General features: G+C 42.5%; 1 protein-coding gene across 1 annotated transcript; it reads left to right on the top strand.

Annotated features, from left to right (window-relative positions):
• zbtb47b (zinc finger and BTB domain containing 47b) lies at nucleotides 1-27,022 on the top strand. Its single transcript, XM_005912292.3, has 6 exons — nucleotides 1-255; nucleotides 18,705-20,087; nucleotides 21,161-21,308; nucleotides 21,756-21,871; nucleotides 22,690-22,834; nucleotides 23,448-27,022. Exons 1-6 carry the CDS (start codon nucleotides 253-255, stop codon nucleotides 23,894-23,896), a joined length of 2,244 nt encoding a protein of 747 aa, XP_005912354.1. The 5' UTR covers nucleotides 1-252; the 3' UTR covers nucleotides 23,897-27,022.
• Nucleotides 27,023-27,624: the final 602 nt, after the last annotated feature.

Raw genomic sequence — 27,624 nt, 5'->3', positions numbered from 1 at the left:
AACGTCTGACAAAAAAGCCCATATGATCCCTGAGCTCCAATCACCAATTCCTTCTGCAAAAGCAGCCTCTGCATTTTTGTCTGTCTGAATGCTACAGCAGCACGGGGGGGAAAAAAGATTCAGGATAAGGCAAAAGAAAAAAAAAAAACTGGAGAAATGTGACAATCCAACGGTCATTTTCATGGCGAGGGGGAAACTGGTGCGAAAGGAGTTATTCTGGGACTCCTTTGAGCCTCGAAACGCTGGATCAAAATGGTAGGCTACAGAGCAGAGCTGCATTTTTGTTTATTTTTTTCCCTCTCTCCCTCTCTCTCTGTCCCTTCTTGATCTCTTGCAAATTTGAGCTACTTAGCAGGCCGATCAAACTTGCCACACTTGCGCGTCGTCGCGATCCCCTACAGCTGGCTGTCACACGCGTGTTTCGTGCTTTGTATCGTTTGCGGTGAAGTTTGTAACTTGCCGACATGGCACAAGTTGAGGGGGCTGGTGGTGGCGGTGTGGGGGGTGGATCGAAGCAGACCCCCTCTGAAAGAATGCGATGGCTACAATAGCCACATTGATGCGGAGAAGGAGTTAAATTCCTTCATATCGGACGCTTCTGCAAAGCACTCAGGTCGTGACTGGTGCGAGTGAAAGTGCCACCTTTCCCTTCCTTCTCCAAGCGAGCCAGACAGCCGGTGCAGGACAAGTTAGCGAGGCTTTCATGAGAGATGCCGCTCTTCTCGTCTCCATAACTTTATTTTGATTGCGGCTGACACTCAAGTAGAGGTGAAAAGAGGTGGAGATGGAAAACATCACCAGTGAGACCTGATAGAAGAAGCTGCCTGGTTATAAATAAATAAATAAATAAATAAATAACGCAAACAAAGTGCAGCTGAAGCAGAAAATGTGCAATATTTTATTGGCTTGTGACGAGTTTTCTAGGCTGCTGCATGAGGTCAGTCGCTTTAGGGAGACGACTGATTCGTATTTGTACTGACTAATGCTCTCCTCGTCCTCTTGTCAGCGTGGATAAGTTGTGTTTTCCTCCACGCGTTAGCAGATCGGAGGGTGATTGTGACGGAGAGGCTGAGTTGTGGGAATAGAGGCCGACAGTACAGAGGCAGACAGTCCGCTCTGTCTCCAGGGTCATTTTAGGATGCCTCATTAGGAAAGCATGTGGAGCTTGATGCAGCGGTGGAGTAATCCCAGTACGCGTTCACATCTGGAGGCTTGGGTTAATATCTGGGTCAGGTCAGCGGGGTTAGCCCTGGTGCTCGCTGGGTGGCTTCTGGTGGGAGCAAAGAGGGTGAGGGAGGTCTGATTGATGTTGTATTTATGTTCTACTTATTTATTTTATTTTTTTCTCGTTTTTTTCTTTGCAAGTGCAGAAGAATAAACTGAGGTCAAGTGCACAGTGTGCATGGCGAATGCAATGCACCAGAGATCAGACAGAGTGAATCTTTTAATTGTTTTGGTGATTATTTCATAAATTAGATTGTTGATATATCCAAGGTGGGTTAATCTGGGCTTATGTTGATTTTAATCAATACCAAATGGCTGGATTACACAAAGGGTTTAGCAGCAAAGACAACAGGTGCCCACGGTATCATGGGGCCCATGGACCAGATCCTCACTATGCAAGTGTCTCTTAACATTATTATAAAGTCGCTCAGATGACCAGAAATAGAAAAATAACCCAGTGGACGGGGCAAAAAGTGAAAAATAACAAAAGCTACACCTATGGGACAAAATGTGTAAGGTGACACACGACAGATGGAAACAATCAACAGGGACTTTCAAAATTAGTACAGAGACACAGTAATAAATAAAAAGATTGAAAGTGACCACAAAGATTAGTTGAAAGGGGAAAAAAAGAGACAGAAATCGACCACAGAGGGACATAAAACATCCTAAAAAAAAAGATGCAAAATACAAATATGAATGGGCGCAAGAGGTGCAAAGCTACCGCAAAGTGATCTTTAACCTGTTGAGGTGCAGTGGTTAGTGCTGTCACCTCACAGCAAGAGGCTTCTGGGTACTATCCTGCTCGTTTGGCTTGGCTGCGATGCTTCTGAGTGCAGCTTGCGTGCTCTCCTTGTGCCTGCGCTGAGTTTTGTTTGGTTCTGCTTCTTTTTCTCCCACAGTTCAAAGGCGTGCATGTCAGACTAGCTGCTGATTGTTAATTTGCGTGTCCAGCGTGCACTCTTGCTCTCTTCCCATCTCAGCCTAGTTAGACTTCAGCTCCACCCCGACAGGTTTACTGTTGAAAATGAATGGCTGGAGTCTTTTTTTTCCCCATATACTTTGCACTGAAGAGGGCGTTTGCACGGAGATCCTCCTATTCAAATGAAAAGACTTTATTTGGCTTTTTTGTCTTCATTTATTGTGAAAATGTAAATCTGCCTTAGTTTCGCACACACTAAAGACACTTATACTGTACGTTTCTGGCCCTGTGATACAGTTTGGCCTCAGTCAGCATTGTGAGGTCCTAAGCAGCTCCTTCTCTATCCTCCCAGGGTGCTGTGAGTTTTTACGTAACTGCCTATTCAGGGCATTCTTGCCCACCCTTGACTTTGAGGCTTCACTGTCTCTGGGTGCTGAGTGAGAGAGCTGTCTTTAGTCTTTGTGACAAGTGCAGTCATTCCCCGAGACCCGGCAACAAACTCCCGCGGACTTCTCCGCTCTCTTGGAAACTCGGAGCATGCTGTAGGTGCTGCTAATTTATGCCCCTGAGATTAAGAACAGTGGACAAGGCTGCACAGACAGCAAGGTCAAACTCACTGGGCTTATGTAAGGTTTCCTTTGTTCTCGTTGGTTCAAGTGGCACCAGCTTGCTTGAAGTACACTCAGGTTGTTGTTTTATTTTTTTACGTTTTCAAATAAAGATGTGGATTTATTCATTCTCAGCAGTGCCACCCAGTATTGTTGTCTTTGTATCCAAGGGGGGAAAGTTACTCTAATTTAACACTATGGCATTAAAAAAAAAAGAAAAAGACATTGAACTCCATTATCAAAGAAGCCAGACAGCTTTTTATTTTCCTAATGCTCGATATGAGGATTTCTATTAGCCTTTCATTGTCAGGCATTTAAAGATATTAAGAGAGTTTAAAACGGAGCGGGCTTCTAAAGTGTTCTTATAGCTTTTAGCAAAATTCAGGTCAGCGAGAGAGACTTAGGAGAAGCTTTAGTGCAGATGAGTTTTTGTGCTGTTTTCAGACACTTGCCAAGCAGAGAAGAAGGGATCCTTGATCTAGCAGTCATAAAAATGTGTCATAGACATAGATTAATGTTTGGATTTTGAATGGGAATGACATCATTATCCGTTTTAGCTGCTTATCTGTATTAAGAGTAGTATAAATAATGAAAATAATAATGCACAGAACTGATTTGAAACAAAAAAGGTCAAGTTAAATTAAAAACCTTGTGCCGCCTTAATCTAATATTTATTTATTCAGGATTAAGTCTTAAAGGAACAATTTGATGTATAAATGCATCTAGAAAAAGATAGAACTTGATTAAAGTATGAGCCATGAGATGGTGAGCTGAAGCTGGGCCAAAAGTATGAACTTTTACCGGCATCATCAGGGAATTGCACCATTGTTCTCACCGGTGGCCTCACAAATCCATGTTTGAGACCCTGAACTAACTTCATGCTAGATGTAGCTTTATATAAAAACAAGCGTATGTTTTCTTATCTCACAAAGCAAATGTGTACATTTGCAAAATGCGTTAACTGTACTGCTGCTGGTGTTCCTTTAAGATTGCATTCATTATTTCCCTGCTGTCCACTTATTGGTTGCAGCTATAGAAAGCTGATGCTCCTACTCTACCTTTCCCCCCCCTCCTTCTCTGTCCTCTCTGACCTTCTCATCAAACACATCAACGCCCAATGCGAACACACACGCACACGCACGCGCACGCGCATTTTGCCACAGCAGAGAGATTCCTGTGATAAGGAGCTCTTTAGAGGCTTGTGTTTGCCTCCTCTCTTTTTGTGTCATGCTATGAAAGGGATAATGAAGATATCAGAGTCTCAGCCTGTGTAATAACCCTCGGGTATGTCTGCACCTGCTCTCTGCTGCACATCAGAGTTATCTGTTGTCTCTAATAGATCACTTCAAAGGTGCATCTTTCAGCCAGTGTATCATTCACATGGACAAATTTAAATTTAGTCTCTTCGGACCTGATTTTCTTTTTTTCTTTTTTAGAAATTAAAATATCTCTGCAGTTTTTTGGGGTTATTTGGTGCCACAGGTATTTGGCGTCACATCCCTGCGTGTATACACGCATGTGCACCCGTGTCGTGCACATGCGTGCGCGGTGCTGGCTTGGGAACAGCGTGTTATGACTCCAGTGGGGCGGTGGTGTGCGAACCATTGTAACGTGTGTGCGAGGAGGAGATGCCAGCACCACAGGCCCCTCTCTTGGCCGGGGTTCCTGACTCAGCGCTTCCTCTCCCAGCTCATTGGCCCAGACACAAACTTCCTGGCAGAGCTTCAGTGCGGACACTCTAACCTCATCACCCCACCTCCCCCCCCTTTCACCCAGCTCCTTTGATTATCCCAACCGCTCGTCATCTCAGTTCCAAGCCACCGGCGGTTGATGTCTTCTTTCAGCGTCGCTTCTGATTGGGCGATGCAAGCACTGTCTCCAGCCTCCCCCAAACTGATAAAACCCGTCATCGACCAGTTCTCAAAGGACTGGACGCTAAAAGGACTTTGCAAATCGTGCGGCCGAGGCAATCCCGCTCACGCTGTCAAATTTTAATGTACTGTACGTCGCCAAGATGCTGCTCATGCCGTGTTCTCATCCTTATTTTTGTTTGTGCTCCCCAATTTCATGCTCGGGTAAACGCATATCAGTTGTAGATTGGCTTGTCACCTGTGGTTGCATTAACATATAGATGGAAATGTATTTAAATCCAATCAAGGAAGCTGGTGGAGATCCACCAGGGCAAAGCTGGGGCAAGTCCAAACTGCTAGATTAGGATGAGGGAGGGAGGGTTGGGGGGGCAACAGTGTGAAGGGGAGATTGGATGTCTAGGATTAGAGCAGCGTTAATGCTGATAATATTGTCTTTATTAATTGCAGCCAGCAGTGAATGCTGTGGTTAAGAAAGTTAAATGTTTTAATAGGCTAAAGGGAATAAAATAATTAGCTAAAGTGGTGGAAAGAGAAACTGAATAACCAGCAGCAAACTGTAAAGTAATTTGGAATTTACCTCATCCTATATCTGAAATCGTCTCGCTGTACATTTTACCTGAAATCTCATTTAGCTTTCAGGTTGTTGATGAAAGTTGTATTGAGTTCATTTGACTTTTTCCTCTTTGGATTTGAGGCTTCGTGCCTGCAACTAACAGTGATTCTAATTACTGAGCTTTGCACTTGGACTTTTCCAACAGAAGATCTGCTGTTCCTGCATCAGTTTGACAGAAGACATTATCCTAAAGCCAGAAATGTAAAAATACAATCATTTGTGTCTTTAATGACAAGTAAGTGAACCACTGGATAATCCATCCATCCACTTTCTGTTGCTTATGCAGGGCCATGTCACGGGGGCAACAGCCTAAGCAGAGAAGCCCAGTCCTCTCCCTCCTCCAGCTCATCCGGGGAATACCAAAGCGTTCCTTGGCCTGCCGAAAAATTTAATCCCTCCGGCCTACCCCTGGGCGCCTTTCTCATACTAAAACATGCCCAGCACACCTCACCAAGAAGGCATCCTTGTCAGACCCACGGTTATTAAAGTGAACTAACTAAACGAAAAACTACAACTAGATGTGAAAAACCTAAAATAAACTAAAATTAAAACCAGGTTTTTGAATAAAAACTGAAATGATTTTGTGAACTTGTAAAACTATCTAAACTAATTATTAAAAATATAGAGAAAAATAGATTTAGTTTTGTTACAGCTTGCCTGTTGAGGCATTGATGAACATGTTTATTGAGACTGGAAGTCTCCAAGACTGTGATTCATCTGCTTTCAACAAGTTTTTCTTGTAATACCTGTGGCTGAGACACATGCAAAAACAATTAAAAGACTAAAACTAACGCTGAGACTAATAAAGACTAAACTAAAAACTAAACTGAATTACGACATGCACAGATGCAAGCAAATATTTAATAAAAGGTAAGCCGAGGAGCTGGCTGAGGAAGGCTGTTCCACAGGTTGGTCGCAACAACCTCAGGAGAACGATCATGTGGTTTTAAAATCAGAGCGAGGGGAAGTCAGGAGACCCTGGTTAGATCGGAGAGACTGTCTGTAATGATAAGGTCTTAAAGGCCTGTCTGTGTAGAGCTTTATCTTTAGTAACAGGATTTTAAAGTGGATTTTGAATTTCACTGGAAGTCAGTGAAGGGATGCAGGAGTATGTGTAACTTCCAGATGACTGAATGACAGAAAAGGTTTGTTTTTTTGCAATATTTCTTAAGTGAAGGAAACAAAAGTGGGCGAGCCAACGGCGTAGGCCCTGCCGGTCCAATCCCCGGCTATTTAGTTTGACTCCTCCACCCATGGATGAATATTCTAATAACCTCAAATCACTGCAGGATCTGCTGATGAGACCTACCACACAGTTCAGGTGAATGTTGAGCCATTCATCTGCCTCAGCTCAGACGTGTTATTTGGATGTCTGGTGTGAATAACTCTCCTGGGGTCATTCCACAGCATCTCTATTAGGTTAAAGTCTTGGCTCTGACTGGGCCTCTCCAAAAGGTAGATTTTTAATTTGGTATATTAACTTGTGCGCCTCATCCATCTTCTGTTGAGCTTCAGTGGGCAGGCAGCCACCCTGATATTATTATGCAAGATACCTTGATAGACTTGGCAGCCCTGAAAACCTCTATGCTCCCTCCATCGTAGTTCACTCTGGGACTGTGTTCATGTTTGTAATTAAGCTGTATCCGGCGCTGGATGTTCTTCACGAACAGCTCGTTTCATTAGCCCTCAAAACATTTTCTCAGCAGAGTTTAGGAAAGAGCTGCAGCTTTCTCTGTGGTGTCCTGCCACGGACAGCGTGCCTGTTCGGTGATTTTCTCATGACATATTTACAAACAGTGTTAACTACCTCCAGTGGTTCATTTAAGTCGTTAGCTGCTTCTCTGGTCTTCTAATTCACCTCAATGAGCAATCTGCAGTATGTGTCAGTCATCTCAGCGGAGTGCCTGCTCTTTGGGAAGCTCACCCTAGAACTAAACTGATAGGATTTCTAGACACTTTGGCTGTGGTTCTGTCAATAGTTAAACTGTTCATGTGTGACCTTTACCAGCTGTATGCAAATGAGGAGTTTTTGATTGGAGCTCTTCTCGTTCAACGTTCACAGATGCTTCTTATGAGAGCTTTACCTCACACCTCCGCTATCGTCTTGATTGTACTCCAGGTTGCTCACTCCTGACTCCAATTAGCTTGAGTTGATGTCGTTAACCTCAATGATCGCATGTTTTTCAAACCCGCGCTGTGTGTCTTTTTCGGTGTGGGCGAGAAAGTTGAAACATACTAGGGTTTGCTTTTGTTTTTTTTAAGTACTGTAACTTTATAAAAATCTGAACATGTTTTGAAAAAAGCCCCAAATTATATGTCACTGGTGTTGTTTACAACTGATGTACTCACCTTTTCCTGCCATTGCCTAGTGCGGTAACTAATGGCATCATCCAGAAGTCATAATATGCTGACTGAGGAAAGTGTTCCAGAAATTACATGCGTACTGAACAATTTTGCACCATGCAATTACCTTGAAACACCAACCATCAGTGCCAGTACAGCCTTGCATATCAAAGCAAGAAGCAACACTTCCAAAAAAATAAGCATGTCTTAATTTATGATCCTTATAAACCATAGAAAAAAATAAGCTTATGCATAGGTTCAATAAGGAGATCTGTAATCACTCATCTTCCTGCTTTCCTGGGTTTTAAGCTTCTGTTCTTTACATCAATACCTCAATGCTGACATCATTACTCTTGTTATTACTCTGGAAATTTGGTTCTGCCATGACAGGTCATCAGAGTCTAATTACCAAATACACTGTTTAATTTCTCCATACCAACAAATCATATATAATCAGATATTCACTGGCAAGCAAGTCTTCTGTCCAGACCCTACACCCCTGCTGGACTATATATATAAAACTCTTGTGTTATTGCCCGTCTAGTCTGGACAGATGTGGGCAGATACTTTTGCACTTATTCTGTTTTAGCTGCACAGTGAGTCAGTAGCTCTCCATTGATAAATTCCGACATTATGGCCCTCATCTTCTATGTTGAAGCCTCTGGGCTTAACCTTTCTTCTGGTGGACACCCTGCACTGTGAGTAATCTTACACATTTGGATGTCTTTGTAAGCTGTTGCTACATTTGGAGCTTTGGTCCTACCAGAAGAAACTTTGCAAGTTAAACATCATGCTCACCCTTCATTCCTTAAATCTCCAAGAGTTGTCTTCAGCAGTGGAGCGCTACTCCAATGCTTTCTCTTGCTTTCTTTTCTACGAGTTAATGCTGATGTTTTTATCTTCCTGTCATGTTGGACTTGGGGCCAGCTCGATGCTACTTTGACTTTGTGCAACACAAGACGGTGCGCAAAAGTATGGCTGGGCCCCATTTTAACTTCCACTGATATCTCAGTGCCCAGCTTCGGTACCTTAGTGTTTTGGAGACAAAGTCATAGTGGTTTGTTCTTCTTCTTTTGAAAGCTTTACTTAAGTTAGAAAAGTTGTAGCTATTTTTTAGTTTCCAGTAAGTTCTCTTAAGGCCCTTCCATAACCAGGTTTCATAAGCAGCCTGTGGTTCATAGTTGTAGTGTTACCATTAACTGTCAGAGTTTTCATTGGAGGACAATTATATTTGTATTTTTTAAGGATTGCCCTGCAGTTTGGTAGAATGGTTGGAATCGTTTTTGGCTTTGAGTTTGTAAAATCGCAATTTAACACCATCATTTTCTATTGTTCTTTAAATGTGGTTGGAAAATAGCTTATAGGTGGATTACTAACACTACCAGTCTTTCCTTAGATTTGACATTTTCTGTAGTTTCCATGCGCAGGTATCATAAAAAGCTTTAAAAAAAGTTTGCATTGCATCTTAATTAGTATGTTGTCTAAAGATTGTTTTTTTTGTTTTATATATTGCGTACCGAGAGTAGTTTTTAATATTCTGATATTTCTGACCACACAGCTGTTTGATTGTTTATGATGGCTGATTTTGACTTTTTCCCAATCTGCCTACACTCACAACTAGTTTTCTGCATTATATACATAATCCCTTAGTCTACTATCACAAGGTGTAACTGTCAGCCTTAATACCATTATTATCCGATAAACAGCGCCTGCCTGGAGAGTATTAAACTCCACTTTAATGTGGCTGTACATGTGACCTTAGCAATGAGCTACCCGCTGCTGTGGCTTCCCCTTTAGTCATTGAACACTGATTTTTATTTGCATTTTTTATCATAGTACTGTAACGATCACCACAGGGCTTGTTAAACGCAAGACCTTGTCACTTGTGCTATTATCAGTCTGGCTCATTTGTGCAAGAGCAACACGTCTGATGAAGGGATAGCGGGAGTCCGGTTATAGTCGAGCCTCACCTTTATTTCTGCAGTGTCGTCACCTATGCCAAATTTCTTTACTTCCTGTTTACTGAGGTAGGAGCAAATGCATGTTTACAATGAAGGAATGCATGCATAGAGTTGCGGGCTCATGGTTGGATGTGCTCATGCATCCGCTACTGTATATTCTTCTGTCTCAAGGTCAGCGGCAGGTCGCTGTGCTGATTGGATTTAGAGAGCAGAGGAGGGAGTGCAGACTGCAGACAGACGTGATATCTTCTACTCGACACAAGGATGAATTACAAGACAGCAGGCCCACGGCACAGACATGTAAAAGGCCCAAACCACTCTCAAAGAGCCGTACACCAGAGAATAACATTCATTTTTGTGCGTCTTTGTGATTCATTGGTGGTTTGCAGCTATTTTGTTGGGTGATCATTTTAATCATTTGGCTTCCCATATGGTTATTTTGCATCAGTAGTTGTTCTGTGCCCCTTTGTTGTTGTTTGAAGTGTATTTATTAACAAAAAGACACAGCTTTAAAGTTTTTGGCTTCAGATAAGGTCCACAACTTCAGGTCTTAGGGGGCCTAACAGTGGACTGCGCCTTGGGGTCTGAAAAAAAAGCCAATACTAAAATGCCGTAAACCTGAATTCTTTCTCGTGGTCAGTAGGGGGCATTCTCTGTTGAAGCTTGTTTTCTGCCACTGAGACAAAATAAGGAAAGCGCAATCAATAACTCGAAGTTTCAAGTTGGGTATCTCAAACTTTTGAGTTAATAAGCTCTGCCAATCAGAGCTTCCTGATTGGCAGAGCTTATTATCCTTGCTAACAAGTAAAGCTTCCAGGAAAGCTTCCAGCCAACTAGGATTTCCTTGTTGGCTGGAAGCAGAAGGCGCAGATGCAGGCACACTCAAAATCAGGTAGTGGCAGCACCAGTGAGCTACCAGTGTAGTGCAAACATGAACAAATTGGCGCCAGATTCTTCAGCTTTGAATGCCTTCTAGCAAAGGATAACTTCACAAAAGATGTGAAATCATTGTGTTCATGTCGAACTGTTGGACTGCTAAAGTCTTCTGCCTTCTGCTTCAGAGTAACAACAAAATGTGTAACTTCACAGTTTCCTGATTGATAGAGTTAAAGGAGCTAACTTGATTGCAAAAATCTGATCACAAACATAAGCGTCGTATTGAAATCTCTGGGAAAATTACTCTCACCTAAGTTGGTACACATCCACACTAAAAAGTCTCCCAGTAAATTGGCTCACTTGCTTGTTTTAAGTCTTATTGATTACAATGCGATATTTTTTTTGTTAAATCGTGGTTCTTGGTGGCAGTCATAAGACAATAAAGCAGGGTTTGCTATAGGGTGGGGCAACTTATAAATAAAAAGCAACTGTACGAGCGAGCGGTTTCTCTCGTTTTATCGACTCCACGCTTGTGCAGAAACAGGAACTCATAAATGAATGGGTGATACAGTGGCTACTTCCATCTTTTTTATACAGTTTGTGTTGGTAGACCTATTCAATAATCTATCCACAAGCTGACAGTTTTGCGGCAACTTTCTGTCCGTACTTTCCACGTATCACGAGCAGATTTCACCAGAGGATTAAGCCCTGCCAGGATATTCGCCCAGAGAGTCAGAATTCACCTCTCCTGATCAGCATCTCTGGGACTAAACCTGTTGTTTGGCGTCAACAGCAGGGACCGGTCTGGTGAGCACACAGAGGACACAGTGTCAGTCATTACCCTGATGACTTTTTAATGGCTGTCTGATTGGACTCTGCCAGAAATGACATGCCCTTGTCCCGTTCTGTTTGGTTTTGTTTACTCGTGAGCTGATTATTTTCCCGCCACGTACAAGCGCTCTGACGTTACTGGGAGACTGAACTTGCTGCTAAAAAGTGGGTGATCCGTCTGTGGGGAGTTTATAATCAGGCCTGTCATGCTATGCTCCCAACTGACGATGACTCAGGGATAAGAGTGTAGGGGGTGGGCACTGCTCTCCTGCCATCTCCGTGCCAGTGAGTGAGATCTGCCCTGACACTGTGCCCACTCTCCTTCCTCTGGGTGTCAGTCACGTCGAGTCGTGCGCCGGACCCCTCAGCAGGAAGCCTGGCTGTGAAGAGGGCTGCTGAGTGTGCTTTTTAGTGCAGGTTGATGTGCTCTGCAGGTGGAAGTGGCATGTCAGACCCCACAGCCGTCTATCGTCCTAGTGGGCGACAAAGGAGCCGGGAATGAGCTCATGGGATTGCTGTCGTCATGCACGCGGATGGCTGGCAGATCTCCTGCATCCCTGATGCTCATGTACAAATGGAGAGACTTCACCGTGCATATGGAGAGTTTAGCATGCACTTATTTGTAGATCCCTTCAATGAGCTTTTTGTGAGATTTGTTGTGAAATCCTGCTGAGATTAGCAGAAACACTCTAAATCATTGTCATTGGCAGCAGCTTTGTGATCTGATGAATTATATCTCTGTTATTTGAATTAGGGCCACGTTAAAATGTCAAAAACATCAAAAACACAATCACATTTCAGATTGTTTTTTTGATTTGTTTGTTTTTTGTTCTTTTAGGTCAAGATAAAATCCAAAACTGATATATTCAGGTGGCCAGGATCACATTTTGCGTATGGACACTTGTGTTTTTGTAGCAGTAATTTCTGTTGTTCAACAGTTGTTTGTGGCCCGGCTCACACTTGATCTGTTTGTCTCAGTCACTGTTATTTGAAGTACATGAATCATGCAATACAGTGTCAAAGAGATGCCAGATAGCTTTGTCGAGGCGTTACTGCAGAGTGAGACAAAGTGAGAGTGCAGTTAACTTTGATTTTGGATTTTATTTCTACAAAGAAGGTCTGGAAAAACGTCCTCTGGCACTTTCTCCAAGTCTGCAGATTAAAGTTATTTAGCATTTTAATATGAATATGATTTTAATGTTGTACTGGGACAAAAACCGCAAGTAATCATGCATTGTGTCAATTATGGTTCTTAAAAAGAGACAAATTGCACAAAAAATTGCGATCCAGCATCCAGCTGCACATGAGATGATGTAGTATCATCACATTTAAAATGCTGGAACATCAAGTTTTTCCCTTTTTTATGCTGTGAAAATTCTCAAACAGTCAGTTATTATTTCTTTGCTGTTGATCAATTTTCTGTTGATCTCTTTTCTTCCAATTCGTGTCTGAAACACTGACAAAAAGTAATGACCATCTACAAATAGATGGTCTAAGGCAACAGTAATGTTCCCATTGAAAATAAATGCTCAATAATATCCTTTGCTAATACAGTCACCAGCCACTTCAGCTCCTTGTAAACACAAATATCTAATCTGCCAGGGACATGGCAGCATCCTTGTGTCTTTAGGCGTGCAGACATGGTCAGGACGACCTGCTGACGTTCAAACTGAGCATGAGAATGAGGAGGAAAGGTGATTAAAGTGACTCTGAATGTGACACAGCTGTTGTTGGTCTGAGTATTTCAGAAACTGCTGATTGGCTGGGATTTTCCCACACGGCCATCTCTATTGTTTGCAGAGAATTGCCTAAAAAAGACAAAATATCCAGTGAGGCACAGTTAACTGCTAATATCTAATCAGCCAATCACATGGCAGCAGCCCAGCATATTTAGGCATGCAGACATGGACAACATGAGCTTTAAACTAAGAAGTTTGGACAGAAAAATTCCAAAAATTAGGAAACATTCTGGGAGCGGCGGCTCTCTTGGAGAAAACGCCTTGTTGAGACAGAGGTCAGAGGAGACTCCTTCGAGCTGATAGGGAGGCAACAGTAACTCAAATAACCGCTTGTTACAAACAAGGTACACAGAAGAGCATCTCTGAACACACAACCTTGAAGCTGCAGCACACTGGAGCACTCCTGTCAGCTGAGAACAGGAAACTAGAATTTGCAAGGGTTTCACTAAAATTGGTGATTGAGCGGCCCAAACCAGTACCAGTAAGGTGTACCTAATAAAGAGTCCAGAGACTACATGTATTGAATTGTATGTAATTTTGCAAAGCTAGCTTTACATGCTTATTACTAATGTGAGCCACAGCGCTCAGACATGGTTGTGATTTAACTGGTGAAGCAGGTATTCAGTGAGATAGTACAATAACAGATACACAGTAGTGGTCATTTTTGCTCTAGCCAGACTAGTCCCTTTTGAAACGATGAAGAAGCTGATGTAAGAGGACACTGAGTTCAGTCGAAGCAGTCTGTGGGCAGACTGAGAGAAAGCTTTAACCCCCTGCAGTGTTTTCCCCCTGGGACTCCCTCCTGCCTGAATACAACCTGCCCTCCCTCGCACTATTGATGCATCCGTGACTCGGTGCTATGCTCTGACATTGGCCCCTGCTAATGGCTCACCGGTCAGCAAGCAAACAAGACAGCCAGGGTTGATGTTGTTTGCCTCTCTCCTCGTAATTCAAGGTGTGTGTGCAAAACACTGACTGAATTATGTAGATTTCTGGAGGAAAGCACACGTCTCTGCTTTGTTTTAACACAACCAAAAATGTTAAAAGGGGTGAACAACACTGAGTTTTACTGTGGATACGGATTAAGACATGCATGCGCTCCCCCTGCTAGTGGCCTCGCGATCGTTTTTAACAGATAAACATCATCTGCGCTGCCCGAATCGGACTGGGGAACCTTTAAAATGGCAGCTCTGCAGAGGTCACGGAGCAGTCGCAGCCTGTAGTCAGACCGCGCAGTGATCGAGACTTTATAGAGCAGTAAATCCACCCAGACTATCCGTGAAAAGGTGTGGGAGAGAAGGAGCATTCTCACCAGAGAAAGTCAGATTAGAAAGAAGGGTTTCATCCTCACGCTCAGCTCTGTCTGGCTCAGGTCCAGCTGCCGAGGCGCTGCCAAGAGCAGACCATCGGCTCTGACGTGGCTGAGCCGGGTGAGGATTCAACACTTCTGATTTTTTTTTTAATCACTTTGACTGACATTAACTGTGGGCTTGACTTGCACCTTAGAGTCTGGCTTCTGTATGAGGATAATTAAAGCAACACTAATTTGACAACAATATTTGGTTTTTAAAACAATGCTCTCATGAAAGATGCAGGCACCTTTTGGTCCAACTTGACCCAGTTCCTATTCCATCACCTCTTTATCAAAATAAAATTAATAATAAAGACGTTTAAAACCACCAGTTTCTATTAAAGCATTGCTACTGGCAGTTTGACACATGCACACATACTTGGGTGAATTATGTTTTCTTTAATACAGCATCCCATTATGACCATTAAACAGTAGCTGGCTGTGGATTTGTATAATCTGTTGCCTTTCAGAGTTTGACATTTACAGTCATTCTAAATCCTCCATCAGGTCAATTAGTGTAATGTTTAAATGGGAAGTACTGTGAAATAATAGGTGTACAATAACAGTACAGCTGTGGTTGAGTTAAATATCCCAAGTAAGTCTTCAGTGGATGGAGTGTTACCTTATTAACCTATGCCAACAACAAAAAACATGCTTTATTGCTTCTATGGGGCTAAAATGCATCAGCCTTGAGAGCAACCTTGCAAAAGACAGACCTGCTAAGCCATGGGTGGGATAATAATTTTTCCAAGGGGCCACATGAGAAACTAGGAATGTTGTGGAGGTGTGCATCAATGAGCTAAACACATTATTAATACTATCTTTATAAGCTTATTGATGCGGCCCTCCACAACAGTGCCGGTTTCTCATGTGGCCCCCGGGGAACATGAAAAGTCCACCCCTGTGCAAAGACCTCTACAGTGCAAAAGGATCCTCTCAGATTGTTGTGTTTGGCAGAAGATGAAATAAGCTGCGTGTAAAGGGTGCGCAGAGCTTTGATTGAAGCCGGTTTAAATGACGCCTCGTGTTGGGCGCGTCAGTAAATCCCCCTGGCGGTGTGTTTTTCGCAGGTCAGGCCACATATGAATAATGTATTGGGAGACATCTGACTGAGAGGCTGGTTAAAGGTGGCTCTCTCTCTAATGACAGCAAACAAGCTCTCTCGCTGACATTTCCAAGGAAAGGAGTGAGACGGAGAGAAAAGGGGGGTGAGCGAGGGAGCTAATGGCAGACAGGGATCAGGGGAGTCAGATGAGTCTTTCAATTCAAAGCACTCAGTGAATTTGTTTGGATACAGTGTGTTGAAATGTGACAGATAACTTTGTCTTTGACACACGGTGTGACATCCACGGCAGCCGTGTCATAACTACAGCTATTGGCAGATAGATTAAACAATTTAAAAGCATCTGTCAAGATGAAAATAATGGATTTGTTCACTGATTTAAACCTCTCTGTCATCTAGGAACTTTTAATAAAACATGTAGACATCCACCTGCAGAATGATGAAGTTATGCACAACCAGTTACTACAGATGAAAGACTTTATCACTAGTAGCTAGCTAGGTAAATTATACCAACTCCTTGAGTTGGCTAGGATCTCTTTTTGACTTTCTAGTGTTTTGTTTTGGGATTAACGGTTATGAAAGCGGTGAAACAAATCTCCATGGTGCCTTGTTACCTCCCACCTGGGCTGACCTGCTGCCATAATTACTGCTGTTAAGGTTTCCTTTTATTACTAATAGAAGTATGATAGGAAGTTAAGGAGGTGTTGTAAACGTAGAGCGGCTCAGTGCTTAAAGAAAACAGAGATGGTGAATCAACATTTGGTCAGACCACCTTTATTCTTCAACACAGCCTGAACTCTGTTAGGGAATCTTTGTTGTCATTTCTTTAAGGAGTTCCAGGAATGAACTCAGATTTTTACTGACAGCTTTCTAAGCTCTTCTTCTTCTGTTGGCTGCCTTTTCTCCTGATTCCTGTCAAAATGATCCTACACTGCTTCAATAATGTTGAGATCAGAGCTCTGGGGAGGTCAATCCATGCCTGATCATGTTGCATTGTGTGTTTTTTATTGCACTGGCAGTACAATCAAACCTTAAATGTACATTTGGAGGCTACTTAAAGATGGACCACAGACCTTAAAAGAGTAGCTTGGTCTTCTGCTATACTGACGGCCACATTTTTAGCCAGATGAGTGTAAGTATAAATAAAATCCACACATTAGTCCATAATATCTCATTCAACATTTTAAAGCAAGTTCACATCCTAGGTAACAAACCTAAGCGGTTGTACGCTCACTTTTTGTGAGTCAATGTGGAAAACGGTATATTCTGCCTTATAATTCAAAATATAGTTATAGAGAATAAACGCAATCTTTAAATTAAAAGATGCTGTTGGTTCTTTTATTTTCAGTCGTGGATGTATTTGAATGTATTGGTGCTCCTCTTCTAGAATTTAATCTTTGACCACATTGTCCTGTTTGAATCCCAGAAGAAGAAGCCGATCGTTATCACCATAGGAACATAACTTCCAGTCTGCAACTTATACTTGATCTGATTAAGGCTGCTGCGTTTTGCCCTTGGGCGATGTCTGTAGCCTTGCATGGAGAGAGATAACCCGATCTCCTCTCCTCTAGCTCAGAGTCCAATTTAGCAGCTCAAAACTATGAATAAATCTAACACTCCATAATTGAATTCTTCAAACAGAGCAGATTTTCAAGGTTAGGCCCCAATGCAAATCCATTTTTCAGGCTGCACAATGAAAAGTCATTTTCAATGATCTTAGGAATAAAATATGTCGTGAAGCAAGGAAAACAAAGTACTTTTACAATAAAGGAGACGCACAAACAAGTGTGATTCATGCCCATTAAAAGTCTGTCTGTTACTTAAATACCATAGTTGTTATTGTCTGACAATGAAATGCATTATGAATAAAATGTATTTCCTTCTTTTCTTTGTTACATGTTTCGCTCTGCACATGCAGCTGAAAATACTCAAAAATGAGAGGTGTAGAAGTGTAATTAGGGCTTGCTGCTGTATCGTCTCTGGCAGTGTGTTAACCAAAACAAGGCTTGTATCAATACTTATCCTATTCTACCTTCAAAAGGTGCCCTGAATTATAATTTCCATTAATTGTTTGGAGGGTTAGTTAGTATTTATTCAGCATGGTTTCCCTAATTATTTCTCCGGACGTGTTTTGTCGTGTGCATAATTCGTCATTCCTCTGGGACAGTGTTGTGAGTGGGTGTGCTGAGAGAGCCGGCTAATAGGGGGGAAATGGCATTGAATACCAATGCACAGAGCAGTCAGTCCTTGCAGAAGAGACCAGACACTCTGTTTGTGTTTGTTGTGTTCGGCTGTGTGTGCGCGCGCATTTCTGCTGTCTTTGCATGGATGCACATCACATATCCGTGTGTGTTAGAGTGTGTGCGCGGTGTTTGCTGTTCTGTCCCCACTCACATCCCGTCTGGATCGAAACCCTGCCCTTCCTGTGCTAAAATAAACCCACCTTGGGAAGTTGAGGACCTTGCACAGAGCGCTGAGTGTTACACCTTTTGATTTTTCACTGACTTGTGTCTTGCTTCTTAGATGCGGCGGGTGAATTTGTGCCATACGTCACAGTAAAAACATAAAAGTTTATTTCAGCATAATTGCAGCTCTTGTTACATTTCTTCTTATTTTGAGAGAGATCATTTGGCCAAAAACGTCCATTTATTATGGTTTATCTACATTTAAAACATCTACCAGTACCAAATACAAGAGCATTTATCTGCTCAGATCATTTGCCCTCTGTGTTTGTATATGTTTTTACAACTCAATAAGAAAATACACCCAATGAACTGATGAAGTGACCTATAGCTACATTTCAAAAACTGTCTCAACCTTGAGTTTTAAACGATCCCATTAATGATTGACTTTGAGTTCTGCGGGTGAGGAGATGCTCGTATTGATCCTCTAAAAGGAGAAACCGTCTGTCAAAGGAGGTTTTATGAAAACACAAATCCCTATTGAGCCAGCCTAAGTTACAGAGGCCTCACGGGGTTTCTCCACACCACTGAGCAATCCAGCAGCCTTTCTAAAGTTACCTTAGCGAACACAACTCAGCATATTTGCATAAGGAAACCTGGGCACTTAAAGGACTTGTCCTTCTTGGCTTAAATCCACAATTGTATGTTAACTGAGCAGACTCACTCAGATTAAGGTAATGTATTATGATGAAAAGCTCCAGAACAGTAACTGAAGGGGACACTGTCGTGGTAGTTTTAATGGTGAAGTTTAAAGAGCTTCTTTACTATAATATTTATTGACTTTTGAATGATTATGACACATTTTTCTGTCTCACTTCTTCCTTTCACTTTCTCTTACAGCTCATAGTGGAGAAAACAACAGACTTCCCCTCTGCTGAGTTCTCTCTAGTGGAGGATGTGGCTCTGCACTTTACCTGTTTGATGGACAGGCTGAATGAGCAGCGCCTCTTCCAGCCTGACCTGTGTGACGTTGACATTGTTCTTGTGCGTCAGCACAGCACCTTTCCGGCCCACAAGGGTGTGCTGGCAGCTTACAGCCCTTTCTTCCACTCGCTTTTTGCCCAAAGCAAACAGCTGCAGCGGGTGGACCTGTCGCTGGATGCCCTGACCTCTCAGGGCCTTCAGCAAATCCTCAACTTCATTTACACCTCCAAACTGCTGGTGAGCAGCCGCACTGTCCGCGACGTGCTCAACGCCGCTACCCTGCTTCAGATGAGCGACATCGCAGCCTCCTGTCACGACCTTATCAGCAGCCACTCGCTGAGAACCACCTGCACAGATATGGCCAATCAAGAAGGGCATGCCAGCAGTGAGCCAGCTTCTGTAGCGATGCCCCCCAGCCAGATGTACCGTGAGATCAAACAGGAGTCAGAGCTCGGCAGGGTGTACACGAGAGAAGGAAACAGCCCTTTTTCTGTCAGAGTAGAAGAGACAGGCAAGACGGCTTCTCAAGCAAAGCAGTACTACCAGAAGGAAGAAGGCTCGGGAAGCGGGGCCGGCACAGGTGTGGCTAGTTTGTGTAAAGTGGAAGGAAATGGAGAGGAGTCAAAGACAGCAGATGGCCACGCCTCCTTCAACAGAGATCAGATCATCGTCGAAGTCAACCTTAATAACCAGACTCTTAACGTCTCAAAGGGATCAGAGGGCAAATCGGCCACTTCTACAGAGACTTCCACCATGTTTGGCCGCTGCCGTAACAACCAGCAAGATTCAGAGGGCGATGAGGATAATGAAGTGGAGAACGATGATACAGATGGAGAAGAGGATGTGGAAGATTTGAAGAGGGGTGACATATTGGGGCAAAGTAGTGAAGAGGAAGATGAGGAGGAGGATGAAGAAGAAGAGGAAAACACCCTCAACATTCCAGGCTTGGAGCAGCCAGCTATGATGGATCGACCTCGTCGGGGCACCAGAGCCTTGGCTATGGCTGGTACCACTGCCTCTCTGCGGCAGACGCTTGCAGAGGCCACGCTGGCCAACCAGCGGCAGGGTGGGAAGAGGGCGTTGGACCTGGAGGGCCTGGGCCAAAAAGTGAGGCTGGAGGAGAAGCAACATTACCCATGTAAAAAGTGTCCTCGCATCTTCAACAATCGCTGGTATCTAGAAAAACACATGAACGTCACTCACAACCGCATGCAAATCTGCAATAACTGCGGAAAACGCTTCCTGCTAGAGAGCGAGCTGCTGCTGCATCAACAGACTGACTGTGAGAAAAGCATCCAGGTACGATTAAACCATAATCATTGTATAACTTATATGCTTGGGGACTATGTCTTTCAGCTAACATAATATAGATCTATGAGAATTGTTAAGGGCAGTCCAGATGTCCGATCCCGGACAAGCCCCCATTATTATGCTAGGTCTAGCTCAAATACATTAAAGTTAATTGAAAAGATAAGTCAATAGGATGAAAAAGTGGTACAAGTGACCTCAAAGGTGCTGCAGAGTGGACAGAGAGAAAGGCAGGGAAGGACACATAAACAAGGAATCTACCTATATAAACTCAGCCAACAAGCTAGCAAAGGTGCTTGCCCATCAGATTGGAGCTTGGAAAACTAAACACGTAAATAAAGCAGGATATAACACCAATAACTAACCTTAAAACTTGTTACTTCCTTGCAGTGCTAGCTACAGTAAGTTATATGTTTTGCAAACACTACATGGGTAAAAAAAAAACCTAAAAAACACTATTTTTGATAAATTAAGGTTTAGCTAAAGGTGTGAAGCCAAACCTATGTGTTGTTTGAATCAGTTAAACTAAACAGGAATTTTGTTTGTGGTTATTATACCTGATTTTTGTCAGTCTTTTTTGTAAGACAGCCCTCACTTCACACCAGAACTGTTCCTTTAAGTCCTAGCAGTGCTACCTGTTCTGACATCAGTTTTATTTTAGGAAGTTGTTTTATAGAAAAGAAAAGAAAATGTTTTTTTAATGCATAATTGTTATTTTGTTTCTAATTAATATATGCATAATTGCAATCACTAAAACCAGTTGGAGTCAGTAACTCAGTCAAATGGCAGTCAGTAATAATCAGTGCTGATATGTCTCACTACCTCCACTATTACCCCTCGGCACCGAGCAGCTGGACTCCTGCTGTGGTTTTGAAGATCATTTGCTTCTTTAATCTAGTGACTCTAATTGCTTTTTTGCTACAGTGCATGCTCAAGTGTCTGTATAAACACACACACACCTGGATTGTATTTGTAAAGACTGTTCCAGATCACAATCTGTTTAATATCTCATCCCCAAGTAAATTCCAGTAATCATTCCATGCTCGCTCTCTTGTTTCTTCAAGTGTGTGACCTGTGGCAAAGCCTTCAAGAAGCTGTGGTCGTTGCACGAGCACAACAAGATCGTCCATGGCTACGCCGAGAAGAAGTTCTCCTGCGAGATCTGTGAGAAGAAGTTTTACACGATGGCCCATGTCAGGAAGCACATGGTCGGTGAGTGACAGTAAAATCAACTATCCTGGTTGATCACTTTGTTCCCGTGTGTTTCTTTAGGCTTCCTTTTTCCACATCCTACTGATTGTTTGGCAGGATTTGTTTTGGGTGTTGCTTTCCTTTTCCATTTTCTGGAGAGATAAGCATCTTACTTCCCAGATGGGCTTACCTCACTCTATGCTACTGCAATTTAAGGAGTTCCTATTATCGAAGGACTATTAATAATAGGGTCCTAATTAGCCACTTTCTAGTATGGGAGAAATTGGATAGTCATATTCAGACTTAAGATGGAAGAAAAAGATGAAATGGACCCTTTGCCCTCAGCATTTATTTAGTGAAAAATAACCTGAATGTTGTTCCTTAAATGCTTAGTTTAATTTCAGTCATGAGTGGCTCAGTATTGAATCACACAAACTAAGCATGCTCTGTGTTTGTGCCTTTGTGTAGCCCATACGAAGGACATGCCATTCACCTGTGAAACGTGTGGGAAATCATTCAAGCGCAGCATGTCCCTGAAGGTTCACTCTCTACAGCACTCAGGAGAGAAACCCTTCAAGTGTGAGGTTTGAGCTCCTTTTATACACTGCAGCTCTCCACTTTACTTGAGTGATGAGGTAGATTTAAAGATATTTAAAATTATTGGCGCTGGGAGTGTCATTTAAATCTGAGAAATTCACAGGTTGAGATCAAGTAAACCAGAGTCAGATGTCCAGATGTGCCGGTCTCGATTAAAAAACACTGATCGTTTAAAAAAAACCCACATAGATCTAGTCAGAGCATCTCTTAAGAAGTGAGAAGTATAGATGAAATTATTTCAGTGAAAGAATGTCTGTTCAAGTTCAATTTGGGAGTTTTTTTTAAACAAGACTGTGACAAAAGGCCACCAGCAGGTAGTTATTCAATACTGAAGTGTTTCGCTGGGTGCTTATAGTGACATCATAAATTAGTTTAGGTTGGCTGAGGATAAAGACAGAAAATGGGGAAAATGCTACTCGATTAGATCAGTCCTTGATGATAGAGGTCCCAGCTGGCTGCTGATTATGTCTAAGGTTCACCATACAGGCGTGAGAGTGGGATTAAAATCTACTTGTTTAACCCTTTGCAAGAAAGCCTATTTTTAAAAAATATCACTTTTTTTATGAATGAAAACTGAGCGCCATGTCTAATAGGTTCACAGGAAGGTAACAAAAAAGGGGCAGTTTTGATTTAGTAGTACATTTTACAGCCTTGCTCAAGTCAGTCCCAGTGTGCTTTGTTGAAAACACCATACACGACTTCTGCTTTTTCTCCACAATGACTGAAGTACAACCTGTCGAGTCCATCTTTGACAACCAGCTGTAAAACGACTTTGCGTAAAACTGTTTCCTGTGCGCCGTTTCAGAACTGCAGCGAGCGCTTCCAGTACAAATACCAGCTCCGCTCCCATATGAGCATCCACATCGGACACAAGCAGTTCATGTGCCAGTGGTGCGGAAAGGACTTCAACATGAAACAGTACTTCGATGAACACATGAAAACACACACTGGTGAGTCCCTTTCTTTTGGTTGTGTTCATGTTGCTTCAGGGCAGAGCAACATTTATTTTAAAGGAGCATTTAAAAAAGAAAATATTGCAGAGCTGCAAACACTGACACCTTTGTGTCTTTGCAAAGCTTATTTGCACACCCAGCAGATGTGAAGCACTATTATCGTTCATGTTGGAGTTTTTGTGGCCTCCGTGTATTCTTTTGATTTAACTCAGCTTTGCTCTTTAACAAAACTGCTGAGAGAAACACGTGACTCTTTAGCTGCTTGATTGTTTTTATCTTTTATCCGTTTGTTGCCGTGCAGGTAACACCAATTGGACTGTTAGAGTTCTTTTACTGGAAACAGCTGCCTGCCACAGCTGGAAGAGATTCTGGTGGAGAGCATTCAGAGTGAATTAAAACAGTCAAGTCACAGGCCACAAATCAAAACTCTGTTCTGAAAGATACTGAAAAGGTCAGAGGAGAACTGCAGAGTTACTGCAACCAGCCGCCCTCCACGTCAGAATCATTTGATGTATGGCGAATATGAAAACACTGATTCTGTGGCATTAAACTTAACGGTGCATGTTGAAAACGTATCGAGCAGGCGTCTTTTGTGTCTCCCGTTTTGCAGGAGAAAAGCCGTACATCTGTGAAATCTGTGGGAAGAGCTTCACGAGCCGGCCCAACATGAAGCGCCACCGCCGCACCCACACCGGAGAAAAGCCATACCCGTGTGAGGTGTGCGGCCAGCGTTTCCGCTTCTCAAACATGCTCAAGGCCCACAGGGAGAAGTGCTTCCGCGTCACCAACCCCATGGTTCCCGACGGCAATGGTGACCCCCTGGGCCTCGACCGGCCCTTGGCGCCACCCGCTGCGGACTCTTCCGGTCAGGCCCAGCTGGGCACGGCACTCCCTGCCACGTCCGTGACTACACCCGCTGCTGCCTCTAGCCCCCACCCCCTCCACAGCACCCAGCTGTCCCTTCCCCTGCTGCACTCCATGGGGGGGCTGCCTCCTACCCCGCATTTACCCCCGCCGCCTCCACTGTTTTCTGCTGGTAGGATGAACTCCAACAACTAACAAATCTCTGTAGCATTGAAAGCACTTTGTTACTTTTTGTTTTATTGTTTTTCTTTGAGCTTTTAAGAGGACTCCTGCAGAGGGAGAGTGATGCGCCTCAGTGACATTTACACAGAGGAGAAGAACAGAAAAAAATGCTACATGGAGGCCTCGTCAAAAAAAGAAAAAAAAAGGAGAAAAAAAAAGAACAAAGAACACACACACATAGTAATAAATAATAATTTTTTACTCTGTTGAATACAATAGATAACCTCAGAGTCCAGTAGGACGTTTCACCGTTACTTTTCGACTCATAAATTTCACAGATGTGTCCTGCTTTCATTTGGGATTTTTTTTCTGACAACTCGCCTCTCTCCTGAGCCTTGCACAATGTATTGATTGTAGCATCTTTTACGAAATGGTAGGAAGCGCTTCCTAAATCTCCACTCATACTGGGATCACGAGTAGAGGGAGAACCACGTGGTAACGAGAAGAAATGATTTATTTTTTGTTCTCGGCCAAGATGTAGCGAGCGGTTCTGGTCAGACCCAGCAATAACCAAATGCTGATTTGTCTTTGAGCGTATACATGTATATGGCGTTGCCAATAACCAAATCCTGTTAGCTCACCTGCTATAGTTAAGTAATGTAATTCAGCATTTATAATCGATCCTGCACCTTACATTTAACTCCAGTGATATTTAAAGTGTACTCCTAACCGTCTTCGTTTTTATTATTGTGAATAGTGTGTAATTCGTGGCGCGTTACGTCATTTCTTTTAATTTTTTTCTAAGGACTTAAGGAGAAGTCGGCCGTGCAATGCAGCGTGTGGCGTTCGTGATGGTGTGTGTGCGTGTTTGAGATGCGAGGCAGAGACTTGAGATAACAATCGTCAGATCAACGTTTAGCTAATCAACATGCGAGCTTTCCCGAGTCAGGAGATGGAGTAATTTGTCGACTCTAATCTTTTTTTTGTTTTTTGCTTTTTTTTTGGCTTACATTAAGCAGGCGTGCATCGTCTCCTGCGAGATCTGGCTATGAGATGTTATGGCACTTTTCTGTGACTTGTTAGTAAAACCTGATGTACTCTGACCTACAATATACGTGTAGGATGAAATTCAGTGTTACTGCTATTGTTATTTACTGCTTATTTTCCCAACTAAACACTGTCTGTGTGTTAGATGAGTGTAGGGAGAGCAATGTTCACAAAAACGTGCTTACGTAGCCGAATCAAATGGCCACATTTCATTGCAATCTGATGTAATCCGTGTTGTGAAGTGATAAATACTAAATTATAATCTAACAATTAAAATTCTTAAAGAGTACTGGCAGAGATACATTTTTGTCACATCAGATGTGGCCACTAAAAGGAGCCCTTAGTGTTGAATTATATTATAACAGAGTGATTTATTTTTGTTAAAACAGTAACGTGTAGCAGCCAATTAAAACTGGGGAAGCACAGCGTAATACCCCTGAAAAAAGGCTTTGGCTCTGTGTACACTTTTGGCTATTGTGTGTCATAACCATAGTAGATCTGGAAAAAAAAAAATCATGATCCGAGTATAAACTGCTTAAAGGAATAGGTTGCAATTATCTTTATTTGCGTTCTCGTTGAGAGCTGAACAAGAAAATTGGTACCACTCAAATATCTTGACTATTTCTTAACCTGCACACCATAGTGACCAGAAATTGTAATTTTTTTTGTACAAATTTAAGATATTTTACTTGTGATTTTTGCGTCGAATTTCACCGACCACTTCATTAGCTACACCCGTAAATTGATCATTCATGCAAAGAGCTAATCAGCCCGTCACATGGCATGTAGACATGGTCAAGACAACATGCTCAAGTTCAAACTGAGCATCACAAAGCTGATTTGAGTGACTTTGAACATGGTATGGTTGTTGGATTCAGACGGACTGGTCATAGTATTTCAGTCTGAAAAAGACTATAACATAAAAATATCAAGTGAGCAGCAATTCGAGCAGATAGCACTCAAATAAGCACTTGCTGCTAACAAGTTGTGCAGAAGAGCATCTTTAACATATTAGCAGCAGAAGACCACACTGGGCGGCACTCCTGTCAGCTAAGAACAGGAAACTGGATACACGGGCTCACCTTTGCCATTTGGATAGCAGGGAAGAATTAGGGATAAGGAACATGAAAGCATGGATCCATTCTACCTTTGGTGCTGGTGATGTAATGGGATGGTGGATATTTTCTTGGCACACTTTAGGCTCCTTAGTAGGAACTGAGCATTATTTAAACACCACACCCTACCTGAGTATTGCTCCTAAGCATGTCCATTGCTTCCAGCAGAATAACATGCTGGTTCGAATGATCTCAGACTGGTTTCTTTAACGTGACATTGAGTTTACTGTAGTCAAATCCACAGTCACCATATCTTAACAGAGGTCCAATAGAACACGTTTGGGGTGTGGTGCAACAAGAGACTCATATCATGGATGTAGAGCGAACAAATCTCCAGCAACTGTGTGATGCTGTCATGTCAACGTTGAATCTGTGCCATGAAGAATTAAGGCGGTTCTGAAGGCAAATGGGGTCCAACAACAACTAGCAGGGTGTAACTAAAGAAGTGGCTCGTTAAAGTATTTGCACAGAAAATGCAGAATCTGTAGGCAAGTGACGAGGCTTTCGGTACCAGAATCATTCTGGTTTTCTTCCAGTAGTCACCAATTCCCAAGAAAGAAAGCATATGCCAAAATGCAGTTTCGGAACCTTTGTCTTTTATCATTTAGTCAACCTTTAGGAAGCCGTCGCCTAGATGTGCTGGAAGCGTCAAAATACTGTCAGTTTTCCCCAAAGGTTAAGTTAGCAGGCTAGTTTTTGGTTTTCCTGACTGGGAGAGTGTCACTATCCTCGGTTTTATATCAAATCAATTTAAGAGTGGTGCCAATCACTTCATGTAACTCCTATTTGAAAATTAAAATAAGAACTCTTGTTTGACACTTCAGTCGATTTTGCATTCGTATCGGTCTCTGAATACGCACTATCATTCTGCTCCCGCTCACTTTATCTACTTATAGCCTAACTGTAGCATGGCATTAACCTGTAAATATTGTTAAGATGTGCTTCTTCCTTGTGATTTATTCCTCATGTTTACATTCAGAGAGTCAGTTGAATGTGCCCCAAAATGTGTCCTGGCTGGTACTACGGAAAGTTGGAATTTGTGGACATGCTTTTGTAAATGTAATAAGCTGTTTTATATTTAAAAAAAAAAAATTAAGCACCTTCATGTAGTCTTATGTCTAAGCTCACCCCCTATGTATTTCTTCAATTTCCACGGTTAAACCGTTAGGGCCACGTCAGACGTAATTTAATAATGGTACACTTTGTGTTTTTCTTCATGTGTCCGATACCTGTTTTGTATTTTGGTTTGCTGCTTTTGTACAGAGTCCTGTTTGAGACTGCCCTTTAAATGATTTAAAAGTGTAGAGTTCTTGAATTTAATGTAACTGAACAATAGTCTGGCTGTGATTACAGTGAACTCCAGGATTGGAAGTGAGCTAAAAATGAGACATTTGGAGCACTGTGAGGAGGTAATGGCCAACACTGTCAAAGTCAAATGAAACTTTATTGTCATTCGTGACCATATAGTGAATAAAACTCCTCGATTAATGTGCAGAAGAATCTAAAGACATAATAAGACATATAGACATATATGAAACATGCCAGTTAAGATTTAATCTGGTTGGCTGATTGTTTAGTGCTGTTGCTCTCTTGTGGCAA

This window comes from Haplochromis burtoni, unplaced genomic scaffold (assembly GCF_018398535.1).
Source record: "Haplochromis burtoni strain Fernald_Lab_line unplaced genomic scaffold, NCSU_Asbu1 Contig_1, whole genome shotgun sequence".
Lineage (NCBI taxonomy): Eukaryota > Metazoa > Chordata > Actinopteri > Cichliformes > Cichlidae > Haplochromis > Haplochromis burtoni.
This window is presented reverse-complemented; position numbering and strand designations above follow the sequence as displayed.

Bases quoted from the DNA above. Each gene is read 5' to 3' on its own strand.
- zbtb47b (XM_005912292.3), top strand. The intron at 20,088-21,160 runs GTACGATTAAAC...TGTTTCTTCAAG, and splicing joins ACTGTGAGAAAAGCATCCAG to TGTGTGACCTGTGGCAAAGC. The intron at 21,872-22,689 runs GTTTGAGCTCCT...GCGCCGTTTCAG, and splicing joins AGAAACCCTTCAAGTGTGAG to AACTGCAGCGAGCGCTTCCA.